The sequence below is a fragment of the Triturus cristatus genome, chromosome 4_2 (genome assembly GCF_964204655.1).
Source record: "Triturus cristatus chromosome 4_2, aTriCri1.1, whole genome shotgun sequence".
In the NCBI taxonomy this organism is placed as follows: Eukaryota; Metazoa; Chordata; class Amphibia; order Caudata; family Salamandridae; genus Triturus; species Triturus cristatus.
Window position 1 is genome coordinate 325,862,145 of NC_140586.1, and position 20,529 is coordinate 325,882,673.

At 48.3% G+C, this 20,529-nt stretch overlaps 1 protein-coding gene across 5 annotated transcripts in view; it reads right to left on the reverse strand.

The window, feature by feature from the left end:
- The window catches only part of SWT1 (SWT1 RNA endoribonuclease homolog), a 976,200-nt gene that overhangs the window by 772,126 nt on the left and 183,545 nt on the right, over positions 1 to 20,529 (reverse strand). For all 5 annotated transcript variants that reach the window (XM_085601694.1, XM_085601692.1, XM_085601689.1 and 2 more), the window contains one exon: positions 7,681 to 7,739. In XM_085601694.1, the coding sequence (XP_085457820.1) occupies positions 7,681 to 7,739 (59 nt within the window). The remainder of the gene's footprint in view (positions 1 to 7,680; positions 7,740 to 20,529) is intronic.

Consider the following 20,529-nt stretch of genomic DNA (forward strand, 5'->3'; position numbering starts at 1 on the left):
CAATATTTGACACTTATCCGCTTCCATCACCAGATTATCCTATAAACTGAATTAGTTTAAGCCCCCCTGTGCGAGTATGTATGACACCCTTTTCTGCACAGAGAAGTATTAGCATAAGCATTCCTATAACAAAGGGGAACATCCATAGTCAGGCCTGTAGCAGAGAGGAGCAGTATGTTTATATATCAAAAAACAAGAGTGCCGATGAGACAACTGCCTTCTAAGTGCCCTGTCAAAGGCCCTACTGGGCTACACCTAGGTTTAGCTTGGTGTCAACATTACAGAGCTTTACTTACACAGATTCAAATAACTTTCTTCAGTCCAAATTACCAGAGACACTTTTTAAACTCAAAAACAGTGGTGCCATCCTAGAGTGGAAATACTTCACTATTCCTAGTTAAAGCATGAAGCCTTGATAAGTGGTGCTAAGGCCATTCTTAAATCCTGCTTGATCCTCACTCAAAGTTTTATGTGATGACAACCAGCCTTGAAGTTTCAAAAAGTTACTCTGCCATTTTCTCAATAACATCCAATAAGGAAACTGAGAGGCAATTTTTTTCAGGTCAGCTACTAATCCTTTCTTGTGCATTGGTACTATCATCGCAGTCCTTTAGGAAAAGAGTATTTATTCTGCGACAAGGATAGCGTTTGAAATTCAAACACAGTGCGCCCACACAGCGGAGTCTGCTGGTACGATGTCTGGCCATGAGGCGTTTCATTACTTTGAAGAAAGCGGAGCAGCAAAAGCCTCATACAAGGAAATGGGATGAAGCTTCTCTAGCAACCCTAGATTAGGTGGAAAATGTTGTCCTTGGAGCTCATTTAGAGCATGCAAGGATTAGAAAAAGTATGGGAACTCCAATAGGTCAAAAACTTCCAGAAGCCTCTGCTACCGTGCTCCATAAGAACTGTGTCACATCCCTCCAAACGTAAACCAAACCAGAGACGCAATTCTTTGCAGGCCATCCTAGAACGTTAAGCCTGCTAAACCATTTGCCTTCAGATTCGCTAATAAGAGTGAATAACATTTCTGCATTCATGTTCATACCAATGCTTTCTTTCTCTTGGCTTCCATCGGTCATCTTTGTCATGACTTCCTAGGAGGCTCAGATTATCAAAATAAGGAAACCTCATGGATGGACCATATTTAAAATCTGTTTTAGTAAATCAAGATTGGGGTTATCTGGCCATAAAACAAAATAAGAAGAATAAGGCTAGAAGAAAATAATTGAGAAATTACTTGCTTGGAAAGCACACATCCCCACCTCTATTTCAACTTGCTTTACGTATCACTGACTTTTCAGCGACCTGTTGGGAAGGCCCCCTTTTTGCATGGTTGCCCCCACTTTTTGCCAAACTGTTGATGTACTTTGAGTGTGCCCTGGATTCCTGCCAACTAGGTACTCAGGGCCCATGTTCTTTCCCTAAACTGTACTGATGCAAAACCCAATTGGCACTCTTTGGCCACATGTAAGTCCCTTGTAACTGGTACCATGGGTATCAAGGGCACTGTGGCCAGGAAAGGCCTCTAAGTGCTGCAGCACTTTTTGTGCCACCACCCTTAGAGGCCCTGTACCTTTAGCACACACACACACACACACACTGCCCTTTCAGGCTGCGTGTTTTGGTGTAGAACAAAGTGAAGAGTCGTCATGGCACACATCCCTGTGTGCCATGCCTACAAGCCACTGCCCTGGCATAGATAAGCCACCCCTCTAGCTGGGTGCACTATACTAGTGGTGAGGGTACAGGTGCATGAGCCTTGTACCCCTACGTATCTAAGCCAATTCTTAGACATTGTAAGTGCAGTAATGCCATTAAGAGTATATTGTGCTGGGAGTTTGTCACTTCGAACTCAAAAGCACCATGATGGCATTACTGAAAACTGGGAAGTTTGGTATCAAACCTCTCAGCACATTAAACCCACACTGATGCCAGTGTGGGATTTAATGAAAAATGCACTCAGAGGGCATCTTGGAGATGCCCCCTGAAAAACGACCTAACTCTAGTGTCTTGGCTGAGTGCCTGCTCACCAGCTGCATCGCCAGACATGTTTTTAGACCCCTGGCAGGAGAGCCTGATGCTCTCGGGGTCTTGAAACAATGCATATCCTGGGATGAGGTGCCGAGCCTCCTCCCCCAGGATGGTCACGGTCTACGAAAGGGAAGCTTCAAAGGCTTACCCCCTTTGTGAGCTACCCCAGCCATTTTCTTCTCCCAGCAACTGGCCCCCAATGGTTCTGATCCCCACTTTGGGCGGGAGAATCGGCAGGAAAACCAGGTTAGGAGGAGAGGTGTGCCCACCTTTGCCAACTCCACCCCTCAGGTGTGGGAGTCGAGGTGAAGCACAACTCTCAGTCCCTGCCATCTTGCAGATAGGGGGACCCAGCCAACCAGAGTGAGGCATATGTCCCGCTCCCACTGGAGGGTGGCTTAGTAGGGGCTGTAACCACCCCAAGGAAGGGACCCATTGGCCCCGACCTTTACCTAACTGTAACGCCCAAAAAAATCTATTATTTAGGGGCAACCCCGAACTTTGCCTCCTCAGACAAGATCCGACAAGAAGAGAGAAGAAGAAGCCGTGCTGAACTAAGATGAGGAGGACACTGAGGAGGACACCCACTGACTTGGCCCCAGCCCTACCGGCCTGTCCCAACCTCGAACCTGCTCTAGAGAAATCCCAGTGTGTTTTGAAGCCAGCAGTCCCAAGAAGCCGGAGGATCTGCCCTGCCTCCCAAACCAAAACTTTGTCTCCCATGATTACCGGATTTGTTCACCCACAGACTCTGGTTCTGGCCAAATCCGCAAGCCCTCACCACTCTGCACCAGACACCAACGGCCCTAGTTTGAGTGGCCCAACACCACGAGGAGGTCTCCCAGGCGATCCTGACTTGAGATCTGGTGATCTCTGACCTGCCTCGAATCTCCAATCAACGCCTGCAGCCCCTTTCTGGAGGATCCCCACGATTGGAGCCGGTAAGGAAAACCCGACGCCTAAAGACACCCCTGCACCCGATGTCCCAAGGCCTTGGGTGGCCCAACCGACAGCGTCCACAGGCATCCCAACTTACCTCTCAAACCGGTGGTCGCCTCCAGAAGATCTTCGTCCTCGAGCCTGCAGTGTTTGTTTCAACCGGAGAATCCCCATTGAAATCAACAGGGCAGCCAACGCCAAAAGAGCACCCTGCACCCAGCCGCCCCTGTGCCGCTGCGGGTGCACTTTGGGTGCTAAACCGGATCCTCCTTTGCCATGAACCTTGTGGCCTGTTCGTGAGCAGCCACCTATCCCCCATAGGATAACACTGGGCCTCAGCACTCAGCACCCGCCCGCCCTAGTGCCGCTGAGGGTGTTCTGAGAGTGCATCCAAGACCTTGGGGGAACCTTGGTGCTAACCCCAGAAACCCAACTCCCACAACAAAGTACTTACCTGCAAACCAATGACTTCATTACCTCCCACAGGTTTGAATTGACTGCTTTTCTTTGAAAATTCCTTTAAGCGTGGAGTTGGTTTGCATGAAAACTTGAAAAACTGCATATGTGAAAAACTTGAATTACTTACCTTTTGTCTATGAGATGTCTCAATGTGATATCTAGGCATATCACACTGATTAGCAAAAGTAACTTGAAAAGTAATCCAAGAAGTAATGTGTATTGTAATCTGCAGAGTATCTGAAAAGTATTTCTGATTATTGACTTACCTGTAAATGATAAAAAATTTAAAAGTACTACCCCACAGGAACTCTGGCATACCTGCACACCACCTACACAAAGTTATCCCACTAATGGTATGACATCATTATGTCTGCAGATCGCTTGAAGGCAGTGCATAGGTCTTGCTACTTCTCAGCTCAGCATTTCGTAATAGCAGAGAGATCAAGACTAATCTTTCAGAAGATACAAATTTTAGATATTTTTCAGCCTTCCAGGTCATCCCCAAGTTATTTCATGTTTAGCTATTTCAAACAAACATGCATGTTAAAGGCTGAAGCAAAATAGGGCTGAGTTATGTTAGCAGGTGGTCATATGAGGGGCCTAGGCAGACACTGTTTTTTGTACATTGATGAAGACCTGGTTATAACCTTACACTGCAATGTAGATTTAACAGAGCTGTACTTGCTAAGGCACAAGTATTTGAGGGGTTCCCTGATTCTACAATAAGGAGTAGTATGAGAGATATTTTAGAAGAGTACTTTAATGAATTAACATAATTGTGAATTGATAAAAATTAGCACGCACATTACAATATAGTCATTTGTCTTCTTTAGCCCATTCTGGATTGTGAACAAAAAGGGGTTTGGACTTTGATGACTTAGACAAGGCATTGGATGAATGGCTAAACAGGTTCTAAATATGCACCTTCTCCCAGGGAATGCCATTCCTTTGCAGGATAAGGCCACAGCTTCTCTTGTCTGCTATTTCCCGACTACTGCCGCCCTAATGGGTTACAGCTTTATTGCGGGTGCCAAGGCATCTTGGAGTCCTTTGTTAATCATAATCTTTTTTAAATTACTTGTTTGCCATCTACAATGTTTATGTATTTTATATATTCAGCCATTTCATACATAACATTCTGATTTAGATAACTATCTCTTGTTAAGATGAGACCACATCAGTGCTTGGATTTAGGCCCTTTCTTTCATACTTACATCTACCTATAACACATACAGATGAGCCTTCTTTAAGCTTTGGCCCCTTGCTAGAACAACGTCATGCAAATGCCACAACATCTAATAGCTAATTGCAAGCATCTATCACTGAAAAACTATTTGACTAGTCCTGTGGCTAAACACTTTGAAGTTTTAACTATCGACTATTAAAAGCCCCACTAAGCTTGTGCTGCACTCAAAAGTATGCAGTCAGGGAAGCCGCCGGGCACAAACGGCCTTACGGTGGCCATTTATAAGACTTACTAAGATTTGCTAATATCACATTTGGTCGAACTGTATGAGGAAATGGTGAAGACGGGAGTTATGCCCCATTCGATGTGGGAGGCACTAATAGTTACTCTACTGAAACCTGGTAAACAATCTAACCTTTGTTCCTCATATAGGCCTTTGTCACTATTAAATGTGGATACAAAGCTATATGCCAAGTTATTGTACAATAGACAAGCACCAATATTACCTGAAGTGGTTCCCCAGAGCAAGCTTGTTTTGTCCCAGGTCGTAGTATAGCATACAACCTTGGAACACTGTTTGGCTCTATCCAACGTGTTGACCTGGAGATTAGGGCCGCTGCTGTTTTTCTAGATGCCGAAAAGGCATTCGAATGTCGAATCGGGGTTTATGTTGGTTGTCTGTCGCATTGCCGTGGGGGAGGTGTTTCTACGACTAATTAGTGTTAGATGCCCCACTCACAGCCCGGATCCACGTAGACGGTATCGGCATGTGCGCTTCATGAGTATCATGATCATAGAGGATTGTGATTTTCAGGTTACGATCTCATAATTTCAGCATATGCTGATGATACAATGTTATATATCCGCAAACCGAAGTACAATCTTACACCTATATGTAGAGGGTAAGTGTGGTTCGGAGGTTTCTCAGGCCTTCGTGTACACTGAGATAAATCTATAATTTTTCCTCTTGCCCCCACCACGACACCAATAATGTTGGAATATCCCTTACAGCGGATGACGGATTTGGTGCGTTACCTGGGGATACAGATCCACACTAACCCAGCGGTAGTACTTCTTGACAATTATGGGAAGGCAACCCAAAAATTAGTGGAGGAGGTGGAGCGCTGGATTAAACTGCCATTCCTGTTTCAAAACATCCTGATGCTTTTGCCACGATCAGTGTTCGATAATTTACGTTCCTTGTGATAAGGCTGCCTTAGGCGGGGAAACAAATGAGAGTGCGGTGGGAAGTACTCACCTTGCCATATGACATTAGTGGTCTAAACGCGCCAGATCTGGACTATAAAGCAGCACAGAGTATGTTTGCACCCAACTGGATCCATGGCCCACGTGATTTGACACATTTACACATCGAGAAAGATGCTGTAGAGCCTCATACACTTACTAAGACACTGTTTTAAAACCCGACATGATGCAATAGTGTTTTTGACTCCATGAATGTCACAGTACAGGCCTGGCGGAGTCTCCTGGAGAGAGAAGCTGTCTCCCTCTTATACTCGCGGCACATTCCATTAGACTGGTGTTCCTGCTTTCCGATGGGTCAGAAAGAAGGTGTGACTTGAGCCTCACACACACTAGGGATTCACACTATGAGAGACCTTTTTAAGGATGGCGAGGTGTGCGGGTGGGAAGTAGTTCAGGAGAGGACGAGCGCACCATCAGCTCTACTCGTTTCATTATCATATGGTTAGACATACAAAACATGGCTTACTGGGTGACGACATGTTTGAACCTCCGGACAGGACAGCATTGTGTTTCCTACTGCAGGTGGATGTCCCCACCTGATTGATAGCAAAATTGTATGCATTTGCACAAGCAGCATGTAGACCTGGGCTGACAAAGGCGTGAATTGTTTGGCAAAGAGATCTAGGCAGGACCATTATTGGCAATATTGCTGTACCATAGTCAAGACTGTCTCACTGAATGGAAGACAGACTGATATACTTTAAGTATATTAACCAAGTCTATAACACACCAGAACGACTTTACCGATATGGCCTATGTGACTGCGGAATGCCAGCGGTGTGGGGAAAGGGAGGCTGGATTTGCAAATCTTGCATGGTTTTGTCCTGGAGTGCATGAGTTCTGGCGTATGGTTTTTCGTGAGTTGGAGGCCATCACTGGATCATCATTAGAGTTCAAACCGATGCTGGCGTTGCTGGGTTATGGCAGGGAAGTTGACAAGGAAGTTTGGCGCTTGGTTGCCATTGGCCTACTCCTGGTTGGATGCTGGGTGGCAATGCGATGGGCTTAAGGTCCTGTCTCAACACTTAAGGAATGGCACAGAGATATGGTTTACTGCAACACGCAATCGGATGTGCTCAGCGAACTACTCTTGCCCCACAGTCATCCCATGAACCACTGGGGTCCATACCAACTTACCTAATTGGCAATGAGACAGGGGAGACAGAAGGTATGTCTGCGATGGTGATTGATGGATGTGTAATGTGTACTTTCAGGGCGATAATGTCACACATGATCTCAGAAGTGATCTACAGATGTCATAATGGTCACGACTCCCAATTTCAAAATGTTGCTTATGTATAGCTGCCTTCTAATGAGGTTTTGGCTGTTTACTGCATTATAATGTCAACATCACTATTATAAAACTTAAAATGTTGGTCATTAGGCTACTTGCCCTGATGAATATTGCTATAGTCTTTGGTTTACATCGTGTTATAGCATTTGTGATCGAAATTGTAATCGTATGAAAGCTGAAGAGCAGTAGAGACCAGCCAGTTTGTATGTTTTCTATAACTTTTCAGTAAATAAAAAAAAAAAAAAGCCCCACAAAGCTAAAGCAAATCTGCGATCAAACCCCTACCAGCTCTCTTTTAGAAAATGAGTAGATATCACAGTCAGTTCTAATACCATACCAACCAACCTCACTGCCCCGTGTAATTTCTAGCCCAAGAATGACATGTCAGGTATGGAAAGCAAGATCACTAGACTAAGGCATAGAAGTTACATCCTAGAGGAGTTTGCCGGCACCAGACAGATGGGAGTCACCTCTATAACTAAAACAGTAAAGATAGCCTTACCTTTGACGCCTTTGATCATCAGAAGGTGAACTAGAAGTAGAGTGTGTTTCTTCATTTTTCTGGAAGAAAAAGAATCACAAGATATTGGAGTAAAATGCCAAGGGTAAGCCATCATATTTTAATGTTTACACCAGCTCAGGCGATTAATAGTTATTTGCATTTTGGCACTCACAATTAGGTTTTCAAAGCCTATCACTCACCCCAAAAAAGCTTTGGAAAGAAAACAGAGAACAGGGTAGAAATGCATATCAAAGTATATGTATACAAACACACCCTTTTTTATTAGTTTTTTGCTTTTTACGTAAGAGTGTGAATCTTAAAAATAAGTGTGAGGGGGTTATTTGGTTCATGTCAAATATTGATAGTAGCAATTCCACTATGTCTTCACTTTGATCCTAGTTGCCGCATTGTACACTTTAGGTCATGCATAGGACACTTAGCTTAGAATCAATACTTGTTAGTTTTGCTTCGAGTTAATCTGCGTTCCCAATTACCATCAGGTTGCTTCTAGGGTTGCCAAAAGTGCTTGCATTGCCTAGATAAATCGAGGAAAGAGGTACTTGCCTTTAGATATAAAGAAGAAAACCGAGAGGCAACTGCTCGATACAACATTTTTCCACACTACCACTTTTATCCTCAGCTTGATACCTACACTGAAAATATTGTTTACAGAGCATACAGAAGTAAATACGAAGAAGGAAGTAAGCATTCTAATTACTTCATTCGTGACAGGCAAATGTTTGTAAATATTTGTTGTATCTGCAGGACAAGGCATTGAACAAAGAGCTACTGCTCACCTAGCAGTATCGATTTGTCTCTTAGCATGAAGTCCTTTACCTACTGGGACTTTGGGTGGTCAGGTGACTCCAAGGGCGAGAGGGAAGAGGCTTTGAGGGGAACAATAAAACTTGTGCTTTTTCTGTGAACTGCAACATCCAATAAATGTGACTAGCACCTGTCTGGAGAAAGATCTTTCCTAAGAAGATGATGGTGGCATATTACAATAAATAAGTTGAAGGTTTATTACAGAGAGCTTTCACCAGAAATAAAGGGGATCCAGCCAGATCCCAGAAGTGGCAGCTATTATTGCACTGGTTCAGGGCTGGCACCTATGAAACACTAATTTGTCCCCGTGTATTTTGCCTGCACTGGTAGATATTCAGCAGAGCCCACACTTTGCCAGCTTTGTGTTCAGAGCAGCAACCTACTGTGGGTGATGGAGGTTTCTTCTTTTCACTTTGAGCTGGGTCCAACCCAAATGCCTTACGTAAAAGGCCATCAGCCCTCCTTTTTGCATGAATCTCATTCTGGCAAGTGTCTAGCTAGAGCTTAAAATCTTGGTGATGGTGCCATGAAAGCAAACAACGGCACTTAGATTGTTGACACTTCACAAGTGCTTAAGAGTTGAACTATGAATTAAAGGGAGGTTTCTGAATCTTACAGCCCCATTTGTAAGAGATATGCATGCACAGTAAGTATGTCAGATGTATTTGCCTGTTTGAGTAATTAAACTAATAAGTATATACATAGCTCCGGTAGCTAAGGTTAAGAATCTTGGTTTCATCATCAATAACAACCATTCCATCAAGCCTCAGGTGCCTAGGGTCACGGCCACCCGTTTCTCTGTTCTCAAATGGCTTAAAAAGATCCTCTGGCTGATTCCACCAGCCTCCCAGAGAATAGTGATGCAGGCTTTGGTGACATCCAGACTGAACTTTGGCAATGTTTTATACCTGGGCGCAGACAAATCCTCGATCCATCGTTTGCAGATCATCCAGAATGCGTCCGCTCGCCTTCTTTTTCGAATGCCTAGATACTCTTTAGTCTCACTGGCTCTGGTTGAATTCAAGGCCTTATGTTATATGTTCCGGGCAAAACTTGGCCCCTTCTTACATCAAAGGCCTGGTGAAACCCTATGTGCCCATCCGACAGTTGAGATCATCCAGCCTCTCACTATTTACAGTACCCAGGTTTCGTCTTGCTCGAATGAAAGGCCGCTTGTTTTCTTACCAGGGCCCTAATCTCGGGAACTCTCTTCCAGTTGAGCTCAGGAACTGTCACTTTTTGCTCACCTTCCACAAGAACCCGAAGACCTTGTTATTCAGTTACCAAGCCTGATTCTCCGTCTTGGGGTTGTCATTTAGCAGACTTGTGGCTCTGCTTGCCGCCTTGTCCAGCATCGGGAGGCACCTGTTGGGTAGCCGCGCGCTTTATAAATCCCAATACACACACACACCTATTAATGTATATTTCTTTATTTAATTTCATTTATAGTGCAACTCATCCCAATTGAGGGTGTTGGAGCACTTTACATTACAGAGATCTTATACCGATGCACAGAATAGTTGAAATGTGCAGGAGGCCGCACCCAGGGTGGTCCGCGATCTTCCCTCCTGCCAGTGATCACCAGCTCCCCTAGACTTCGCGGTCTGCTGCTGACTGTGTATTAGTCATCACCAAGCCCCCACAGTCACTGCTGATGATGATGAACCGATCTCGTATGCCTCCTTCAGCTATGCCGCCAGCAGCCACGTGGTCTCGCCACCGGTCTCCTTCGGCAGCCCCGGAGCCAGCTCCTTTGCCTACTGGTTGGGTTAAAGTACTTTGTGTGGCAAACTATTAATCACTCCCACCTGTTCCTTCGCTCAGGAGTTGTTATGAGGGGGTGGGCGGGTTCCCGGGGCTCCTGACCCACACCCCGAGTGAAAACAATAAGCGGCAAGTCTGGCGTCCCGTGCTCCTGTGATTACAGTATTAGCTAACTGTAGTGTTCTCCGGCTCCCGCAAGTGGCTCTGCGGGATAGCGACCGCCGGGAAGTCGCGACTAGAGGCCCAGGCTCATATGAAGACCAGGAGACCAGGTAACGTTGTGTGAGGTCCGTCGTTGTAGCCCTAGTGGCGTACGTACGTGCGAGACCGTCTTTTATTAACAGTAGCCACGTGACTTGATGCGTACGCTCAAGGCGTATCGCGTCATGGTCACGACATTACATTCCTCCCCAACAAACATGAAAAACAAACATAGCTGCAAAATTCCTCACATTGGACTCCCCGCCCAGCGTCCACCATTAGCAGGAAATTCCAACACTCCAAATAACAAAAAACTGAACATTCTTACGTGAGGTAGTCCTTTAAACGACAGGAGGGCTCCGGATTGCTCCTCAGGCTGTACTGCGATATACCCCGGCTTTGTGAATCTCCGTTGTCTCCATCCAGCACCTCGACGGGAGTCAAAGTCTCTTGAGGCTGGAGTCCAGGGCTCATCGCTGCACTGGATGGCCCTCTCCGCGGAGATGACCGTGGGGTCTCGGATTCTCCACTGTCCTCCATGGCCGGGTCCGTCTCTCCACCGCCAGTCCTGATGTCTTCCACTCATCTCGTGTTGAGGTTGTCCTCCACCTGGTTGGGGAACGTTTCCGATCTCTGCGGGTAATATTTCTTAAAGTGCGACACATTTCTGGCTATTCTCTCTCTCCCGCGAGTGGCAATGACGCAAGTTCCTCTGACGGACACCACCGTCCATGGTTCCTTTTCGGAACTCAGACGAAATTTGCTTCCGTAAACTCGGTTCTTGAGCAGTACAACATCCCCTCGGCGGATTTGTGGTGTGGCGGCCCTCCGCCGGCGACTGACATGAGCATGTGCTTCCCGTCACCGGGCATCAGTGAGACTGTCCTCGGGAGTTTCCGGTTGCCACTCGGGAGTGATGAGGGATAGTGTCAGTGACTACCCGTCCCATTAGTAGATGCGCAGGAGCCACACCAGTGGTCGTGTAGGGTGTCTGGTGATAACTCCGGAGAAAGGTGAATATAGCCAACTCTACGGACTGAGCCTTGTCATGTGCAATGCGTATTACTTTGTTAAGTGTTCGCATGAATCTTTCAGCTTCCCCATTCGCCTGAGGCCATCGTGGGGTGATCCTGCGATGGTGGATACCTAGCGCTTGCAGGTATGAGGCAAATTCTTGACTTTGGAAAGGGGATCCATTGTCAGTTCTTATCTCTTGCATGAGTCCATGGGCAGCCATGATTTTCTCAAGCTTTGGTATGACTTCAGTAGCGCTGAGTGCTGACAGTATCTCAACTTCGGGATATTTAGAGTGGTCATCGATAGCTATCAGGGTATGGCGCCCATCTGGAAGACTGCCAAAGTCTACGCTCACTCGGGATCATGGGACTCTCGGCCGGGGTTCTACGATGACAGGGACAGGTCGGGGCACCTCCCCTGTGACCTGGCACGCTGGGCAGGCCCGGACAGTAGCCTCTACGAGGTCGTCCATTAGTGGGAACCACACCTTGGTGCGAAGCTGCGACTTCGTCTTGACCATGCCCTGATGTCCTACATGGGCATGGTCCACCACCCTTTGGGTTAGAGATGTCAGGATTACTAACCTATGTCCTCTCAACAGGCACCCTGTATCATCTTCGGTGAGCTCGTCTCGGACATGGTGTAAACTGTCCATCACTCGTTGTGCCGTGGCTGTTAGACTTTTCCACTCCTCCTTAGCTCTGTGCCAGCTACTGTTCCGGATGGCTACCTTGGCGCGCTGCAGACACTAATCTTGGCTCGTTACATCCCGTAAGCTTTTCATGGAGATGGGTATGGGGCATGATCGAGCGGTGACACACCTGACGTATTCTTCAGTGTCTGCGGCATCCTCCATTTCCTGGGCCGTGGCCTTCCGAGGATGGCGGGACAGGTAGTCGGCTGGATTCTTAGACCCTGGCTGATACTCTACTTTACAGTTATAGCTCTGGATTTGCAGCATCCACTTTTCAATCTGTGGCGGCGGCTTGGTCGAGGTTCCTGAAAAGAGTGCAACCAGCGGCTTGTGGTCTGTTGCTACTACGAAAGGTTTCCCATACAAGTACAAATGGAAGTGGTGGCACCCCCAGTGGATAGTGATGGCTTCCTTTTCTATTTGTGAGTATCTTTGTTCAGTTTCGTGAGGGATCTGCTGGCGAATGCCACGGGGTCCACTCTTCCTGAGGGTTCCTTCTTTGCAGGAGGACTGCTCCTAATCTGACCGGACCAGCATCCACTGCGACTAGTGTCAGTTTCGTGGGGTCAAAGAACGCCAGGGTGGTGGCTTCGGAGAGAGCCTCCTTGATTTTCTCGAAGGCCTGGGCTTGTTCACAGCCCCACTTCCAGGTGGTGGATTCCTTGGTCGGTTCCCTCAGAGGTGACGTCAGGTTAGCCAAGTCTTGGATGAATCTCCCGCAGTAATTCACCATCCCAAGGAAGCTGCGGACTTCCGTGACGTTGGTGGGAGCGGCAGACTCTTTAATGTCCTGAACTATTTCAGGGTCCGGGTTGACCCCTGCCGTGGAGAATGTATAGCCGAAGAATTGCAGCTTTTGGCATAAGAACTCGCATTTTTCTCGGTGAAGGGTGAGGCCTGCATCCCGCAACCGGCGTAGCACTTGAAGAAATCGCTCATTGTGTTCTTGGATGGTTTTAGCGTGTATTATGATGTCATCGCTGACACTGATGACACCTGGGATGCCTGCAATCAACTCCTGTATCACATTTAGGAATACCTCTGCGGCGCTGGATACTCCAAAACTTAACCTGGTGTGCCTCCGGAGCCCCACATGTGTAGAAAACGTGGTGATGTTGCGGGAGGCCTCGTCTAGCACCAGTTGGGAAGTCTCATGTCGACACAGATTCTCACCGCGCCCGGCTGTTTGGGCTTCCGGGCGATGACGATCAGGGACACCCACGGTGTGGGACCTGACACTTTTTCAATTATTCCTGCTGCCTCCAGCTTCTTGAGCTCCTCCTCCACCAGGGACCTCAGGTGGAATGCTATTCGCCGGTGTCGTAGGGCGACAGGCTGGACCGTTGGGTCAATGTGGAGGTGAATTTCTTTTCCTCTGAACCTCCCAATCCCCTGGAACACTTCCGCAAATTCGGCCAGGAGGTGCTGCAGGGACTCCTGGTGCACCCCAAAGGCAAATGTCAACTCCCAGGTCCTCGGCCGCTCGGCACCCTAGCAGCATCCCCTGGCCATCTTCTGTGACGTAGACGTTGGTGGTGACCCACTGCGTGCCGTGGGAGAGGACCGTCCGGAACCGTCCGCGTATTTTCAAAGGAGCATCCTGGCCATATGCAAACACGGTTATCGTTGAGGGGTGTAGTGCCGGCCTCGGGTGTAGGAGAGTAGGGTCTGCTTCCTATGGTCACCCTCACTTTTTGCTTTTGCTTCACTGGTTTTCGACTTAGATGTGGCTGTGGGCCTGCTAATCAGACCCACAGCCCAGCTGTTCTCTCTCTAAATTCACACTATGTACTTTAGGTACATAACCCAATTGGTAAGGATCACCCTATAGGGCCCTGTACAGTGTACCTTAGGTACCCAGGGCATGGGTGTACCCTAGGCCTACCAGGGGCTGCAGCATGTATTATGCCACCCCTGGCTGGCCTCCCGTCATGACACAACTGGCTGATCACTCAGCTGGGGCAAGGTTGTGTGATCACCTCTTGCTTAGGTATAGTATCCCTATGCCTGCCTTATATATAGACACATGGGTACGTTTCAGTCACTCCTATGGCAGGCCTTAACAATCCTGAAGGCAGAGTGCTTGGTAACATGTGAGATGGTGGTCTAGCATGAGCTGAGCCTGTCTGCAGCTTTCGGAACCATGTCCTTATAGCTGTTCTATGATATCGCCTACCATATACTCTTAAAGTGCCTTATAATCCTCGCGGTTATGGTAACTATGGTTTGGCTTTATCAAAACATGTCGTGTAAGGTGTCTAACACTTTGGAATAATACCCCCATCCCATTTCTGGGGATGAGGATAGTATTCCCCCCTTCTAGAGGGAGAAGACATGTTGAAGACCAACTACCCGGTTAAAGTTAACCAGAGCCCCAGCATCACAAAATGGATGCTGCTGCCACAGACACAAGTCTGACCTCCTGCTGCTGGGAGTCCTTGCAGCGAGGGAGGCTTGGACAATAGGTTTCCTGCCTTGGGAGGTGCTAGCACCACCCTAGACAGGACTTAGTGTATTGGGGCAGGGAGGGATGAAAGAAACGAGACACTGCCTGGGGCACACAAGGTGTCCCATGCATAGTCAAGTTCAAACCGGTGCTGGGGCACTCCAGCCCCAGTCCTGGTGCAAAACTGGACAAAGGGAAGGGGGTGTAACCACCCCCCTCCCTGGTCCCACCCATAGGAGGGACCTAGCAGGTAACCCAGCCCCCCAGATTAGTATAAGAGTGGGAGCTGAGTCCCTAGGACTTTGGATTATCCTGAAACACTGCAACTTGAACAGAAACTCTGGACCTTCGACATTCGACTACGGAAGAAGGCTGAAGAATCTCCCTTGTGGCCAAGGAGTGGCCACCCTGTGCAAACAGGCACCAACAAGCGACCTGCCGTTTGCTTTGCCCAAGTTCTACGAGGAACCGACTGCAGAGCCCGACCAGCGCCTTGACTTCCAGACTTCTCCGACCCTGATCCACATCCACAGCAAAGCTGAGATCCGTGGAGGCGACGAGAGACGTGGGACCGGCTACCTGGGAAAATTGGCTACTAGCTTCCAGCGCAGCTTCTGAGGCATCCTCGAAGTTGTGCTCTGGGGATTGAGAAGCCCCAACCCCGAGGACCATCTGCACCGAAGATCAGCCCTCCACACTCCACGAGTTCTGCGTGGGGCCCTTCTGCATTTTCCTGCTCGACGCGTCTGTCCGGTTGCTTGCCCGTTGGCTAGTAGCCTCAGTGACGACGAACCCTTGACTTTCCACCACTGGTTTGGCTCCTCCAGACTGGCCCTTGCTTCCCTGCGAAAGAGAAGCACCTCAGGCCTTCCTGGTCTGCAACAGAAGCGAATCTTTCATCCTGCGTGGGTTGCGCTTGCCAAGGCTTGTTGGGTCCAAACTCGACAACGACGCCGCCAACAGCAAGAGCCCTCGTGGGACAGCTCGCCTCCTGGTTCTGGTTGTCCTCGACACCTCCTGGTACCCGTGGCTGCTGCGACAAGCTTCACCTCTTCACCTGCATCTTCACAACATCGCCTGGTTCCTTCCTGGTTCCTTCCCGGCTCCTGGCTGGTGACCTAGACTCTGTCCCCTCTGCTTGCAGGTACCCTCCTTCTTGATTCCAACCTTGGAATCCACCGGACACTCTTCACTGACTGCCTGTCAGCACCTTTTCTTCAGGCATCCATAGGAGTCGACGACGAAACCCGATGCAAGTTCACACCTATGCACCCGCAGCCCGTGGGCTAGGTAAACTGAGTACTCCGGTGCTCACAAGGGTATTGACTATCCTAGGGTCTAGTTTCCAAGTCTCTAACTCCTAGCTCTTTCCGAAGTGTCCTAAAACTCTTTATTTCTAAACACCACTATTTCTATCGACTTTAACGCATTACGCGTGAGTGTTAACACTCTGCACCTGAATCCCGTGGGCCTCCCGCGGCCTAGTAACTGGTAGTATAGTGTAGCCCCAGCGATTCCCTAGGCCTAGGCCTAACCTGTGTTCGTGACAGTGGTACTTATACCACTTACTTAGTATATGGTTTGTGTGGCCCCTAGGGCCTAACTGTATTACTTACCTGTGTGACTTATGTATGCTTAAATAAGACTGTGTTGTACTTACCTCGAATCTCATAAAGAGTGCTGAGGGTATTTTGACTAGAATACATACATTCTATTTTCATATATATCTGTTGTGGTGTCCTTTCATTTGGTATTCAAGGGATTGCAAATGGTATAACAGCTGGCTTCACATGCCATACAGAGTTTAGCCTAAGACTGCTCTTGTCCATGCTAATACTAGGATAGCTGGTCTATAAGGTTGACTTTACAACCAACCACCATAAGGGTTGTTTGGACTGATACAAGGTGTACACTAGAACTAGTGACATCATATATCAGGCCAACTTCTCACATCGGGTTCATGGTGCTGTGTAGGGGTGCGGCCATGATGTTAATGGTGGCCCCGGTATCTACAACTGCGGTGACCTCCTGAGATCCTACTCGGATACTGCATTGTGGTAGGCGTCTTGCCTTGTGGGTGGTGGTGCCAATCATGTGGATTTTGTGCACCACTCTCTCTTCCTCCTCATCGTCATCCATGTCGCTGGGTGCTGGCTTCTCCTCCTTGAGAGTGTTCGCCACTTGTCGGGGCTTGCGGTACTTCTTTGACCGGCATACTTTTTCAAAATGATTGAACCTTCCGCACCCCTAACACCTTTTGCCTTTCGCAGGACACTCTGCTGCTGAGTGCGGCGATCCTCCGCAGTACCCGCACGACTTGGCCTGTCCTTGGGAGGGTGCTCCCGTTCCTTCCTTGCCCCACCTCTGTGTGGGTCTGGTCGACACCGCATTCACCGGCTCGGTTTTCACCGGTGCTTGAAGAGCGGCTTTCATGTGCGCCGCCCGCGCCTTCGACAGTTCTTTGGTCCGACCCATGGTCAGGATTTCCGCCAGTGGCTTCCCGGACTCTTCTAGTATGCGCTCTCGCAGCGTGGCCGACGCACAGCCCTGGATGATCTGCCCCCTGATTTCTTCTGTCTCATCACGGAACCCACACGTGGCTGCAAGGTTCTTCAGGCGGGCCTGATAAGTGTCTAGCGATTCTTCCGGAAGCTGGCGCGCTTGTCGGAAGATTAACCTCTCGTAGTCTTGGTTGGCCATCGGTTCGAAGTGTTCATTGAGGGCGGCTATCAGTGTCTGGTGTGTTCTGGGAGTGGCCTCCGCTAGTGTTTTGACGATGTTGTGAATGTCTTTTCCACCCAGGTGTATAATCATTGCCCTTTTCTGGTCCCTATGAACATTGGTGGCCTCGAAGAATATTCGCAGGCGATCCTCCCAGTCCTTCCACTTGGCCGCAAGCGAAGAGGGTGATCCCTCTACTACAAATGGTTCTATCGGTGGTATCGTGGCCATTGCTATTGCTTAGCTTTGTGCGTGGTCCTTTCTGACCTCCGAGTGTGTGTGGCCGCCTGCTGTGCCCCCAGTCCTTGTGGGCCTTTCCCCTTTTCTGGGGTGCTCACCGCTCGCAGCGTCACAATGCACTCCTTTGCCCTGGAGATACTTGTTGCAGGGCCGTGTGGGCGGGCTCCCCCTTCTCCCTGTGCACGGTCACTTAAGGCTCCTCACTGTGCACAAGGCCTGCACCCGACTACTAGGCCTCCCTCTGGTGTAAAGTCATTGAGGGCCGGTCCTCTGCACTGTGGGGTTGACTTTCCCCCTTATCCTTTACATTTATGGGGCAACAGGTACTCACAGAGCGTGTCAGGAGCTGCCTCCACCTTGCAGCGAGACCAGCAGCCAAACTCAGGACTCAGCGCGATAGGGCGCCACGACCGGCACGATTGAGGCCCAGACCACGTGGCCGGCAGGCCGATGCTTCTCGCGCCTCGTGCGCGACTTCGGCAGCGTTCCGCAGGGCAGCGCGGCTGCACCACACATCAGGCGCTCCACGTGGTGCGCGAGGAACAGCACCTCACGACGCGTGCTGGGGCACGAGCGCCGCGAGCCAGGAGTAGCGCTCGCTGCCGCCACACCAGCGCACTGCACGCTGGCGAGGGCACGCCCACCCTCGTCGCCAGTTAATGTAGTGTTCTCCGGCTCCCGCAAGTGGCTCTGCGGGACAGCGACCGCCGGGAAGTCGCGACTAGAGGCCCAGGCTCATATAAAGACCAGGAGACCAGGTAACGTTGTGTGAGGTCCGCCGTCGTAGCCCTAGTGGCGTACGTACGTGCGCGACCGTCTTTTATTAACAGTAGCCACGTGACTTGATGTGTACGCTCAAGGCGTATCGCATCATGGTCACGACATTACAGCTAACGCGATGAAATGGCCGCCGTAATCAAGCCTCGGCTTCCGTGAATACTCATTTCCGCGAACAGCTTGCATTCCATTCGGCACTCAAACAGCAACTGCCTAAAAAAAAAAATTATTTTCTACTCCGAGCATATACTTTATTGAGAAACAGGAGAGCGACAGGTTGGGTTAAAGCACTTTGTGTGGCAAACTAATAGTCACTCCCGCCTTTTCCTTTGCTTTCTCTATTATTGTAATTCAAACTTCTCGAGAATGTACATGCTCGGTATGCATTTGCAAAGTTCGGAAAATATGCAGTAGTAGTCCCATTAAACTGTTTTTAGAAAGCTCATTTTTAATGTGATCAGCGCGTGTTGAAGATCTATGTTTATTCTCTTTGTAGCTAGTCCTTCTAACTACGATAATACGCGTGACTCTGCCCATATCTTGTGTGATTAGCTCATCCTGATGTCCCGTTTTTCCCTTGGTATTCTAGGACTTGTAGTCTATCATTTACAAACGGAGAAACAAAATTACAGGTCCTAGAATACACAAGAATAAAACCAGGACTGGATAAGGTACTGCACTGACGCCTGCTATCGAACTACTTACTAATACTGCCAGTCAGACATGCTTATAGAGGAAGTTGTTGTTGGTTCGGACTCAAGGCAACCACCAGTTGGTTAAGGGAGAGACCGAGGTCCAAACCAACAATTTTGCTTTCCAGAAAGAAACAAGGATGAAGCTGCAGAGTGCTTCGTTCAGCAGCCCAAGTGGTGACACAGGACAGGGTGTAGGATAGTGAGTTGCAGGAGCAAAGAAGTACCAGTCAAAGCGATCTCTACTCTAGGTTTATAAACCTCTTGGATACCAGCCACCCAGGGCACAAGTCCTATCAAAAGAAGTAGGGGGACTGAGTAAGTAAGACAATATGCAAATGACCTCATGACGTAACGATGTAGCGCTATAAAAGAAATAAAATATTGCTCTTTAAATTATTTGTGTAAATACTGGGACAGACTAACCCAGCTGACAGTCTTACAGTGTCTGCATTTATATACAGGGCAACAAAGGCAAAAGCATGCCTCTCTTAAGTACCTGTGAAGAGAAGGCAAGCTGTGTGCCTTTGTTTCCCTCTGTGGCATTTACATTTAAATGTAAGGTTTCAGGCGGCCCCCAGTCAGCATATACAAACAAAAGGAGACCGGATGGCCCCTTAACTTCGGCCCAGCTGGAGGTGAAACAAGCATTGGCATAGCCAATAGGTCTAGCTTTTGGGACCTTATAAGTATTTAGTTCTGCAGCACAATATCCTTGGTGCAACAACATCAACCGTTGCATGGCTAAACACTTATAAGGTCCCAAAGGCGAGAGCTATTGGCTATGCCAATGCTTGTTTTAGGTCTTCCCTAGAGACAACTTTAGAATTCTACTGTGGAAAGACCTTGCATCATCCCTATGCTCAGAGTGCACTTCAGGCGAGCCCATCTCAACCATTGGCTTTTTATGTACTGCTTCCTTCAGCTATTGGCTTGAGACATTGTCAGTCACATCTAAGATTAGTTCTTAGGCTACTGACTGTATCACCAATGTACTGACTGTTTTTACGTGCCCTTTTGTCTTTTATGGAGTGCTTGAATTACAGTGCACGAGGGACTATTTTATATCCTTGCCTCACAGCTTCTTGCCCACCCACTCTCTTATCTGTGGCTCAAGGCTGTAAACCGGAGCTCCCCTGCCTTCCCAGCCACCACTCTCTCTCCCACCTACCCCCGCTTGTCCAGTGCTCTCACTCCTTCGGTCTCATGCTACCTTCTCTATTCCCACTTCCTGTTGCTTCCCTGTGTCTATTCATATTGGGATCCTGTGCCTATTCATATTGGGATTGTATGTCATAATTGCAATAGCATAAGTATCATCTGAATATATTGTTACCTAAATAGCTTTCAAAAATAAAGCTTGAGTTTATTTTTCCATTATTAACTCCAATTGGGGGGATAGTTCAGTAAACAATATTTAGGACACAATATTTTTTTCAGACAATATTTAGGCCACAAGATTCTGGTACTAT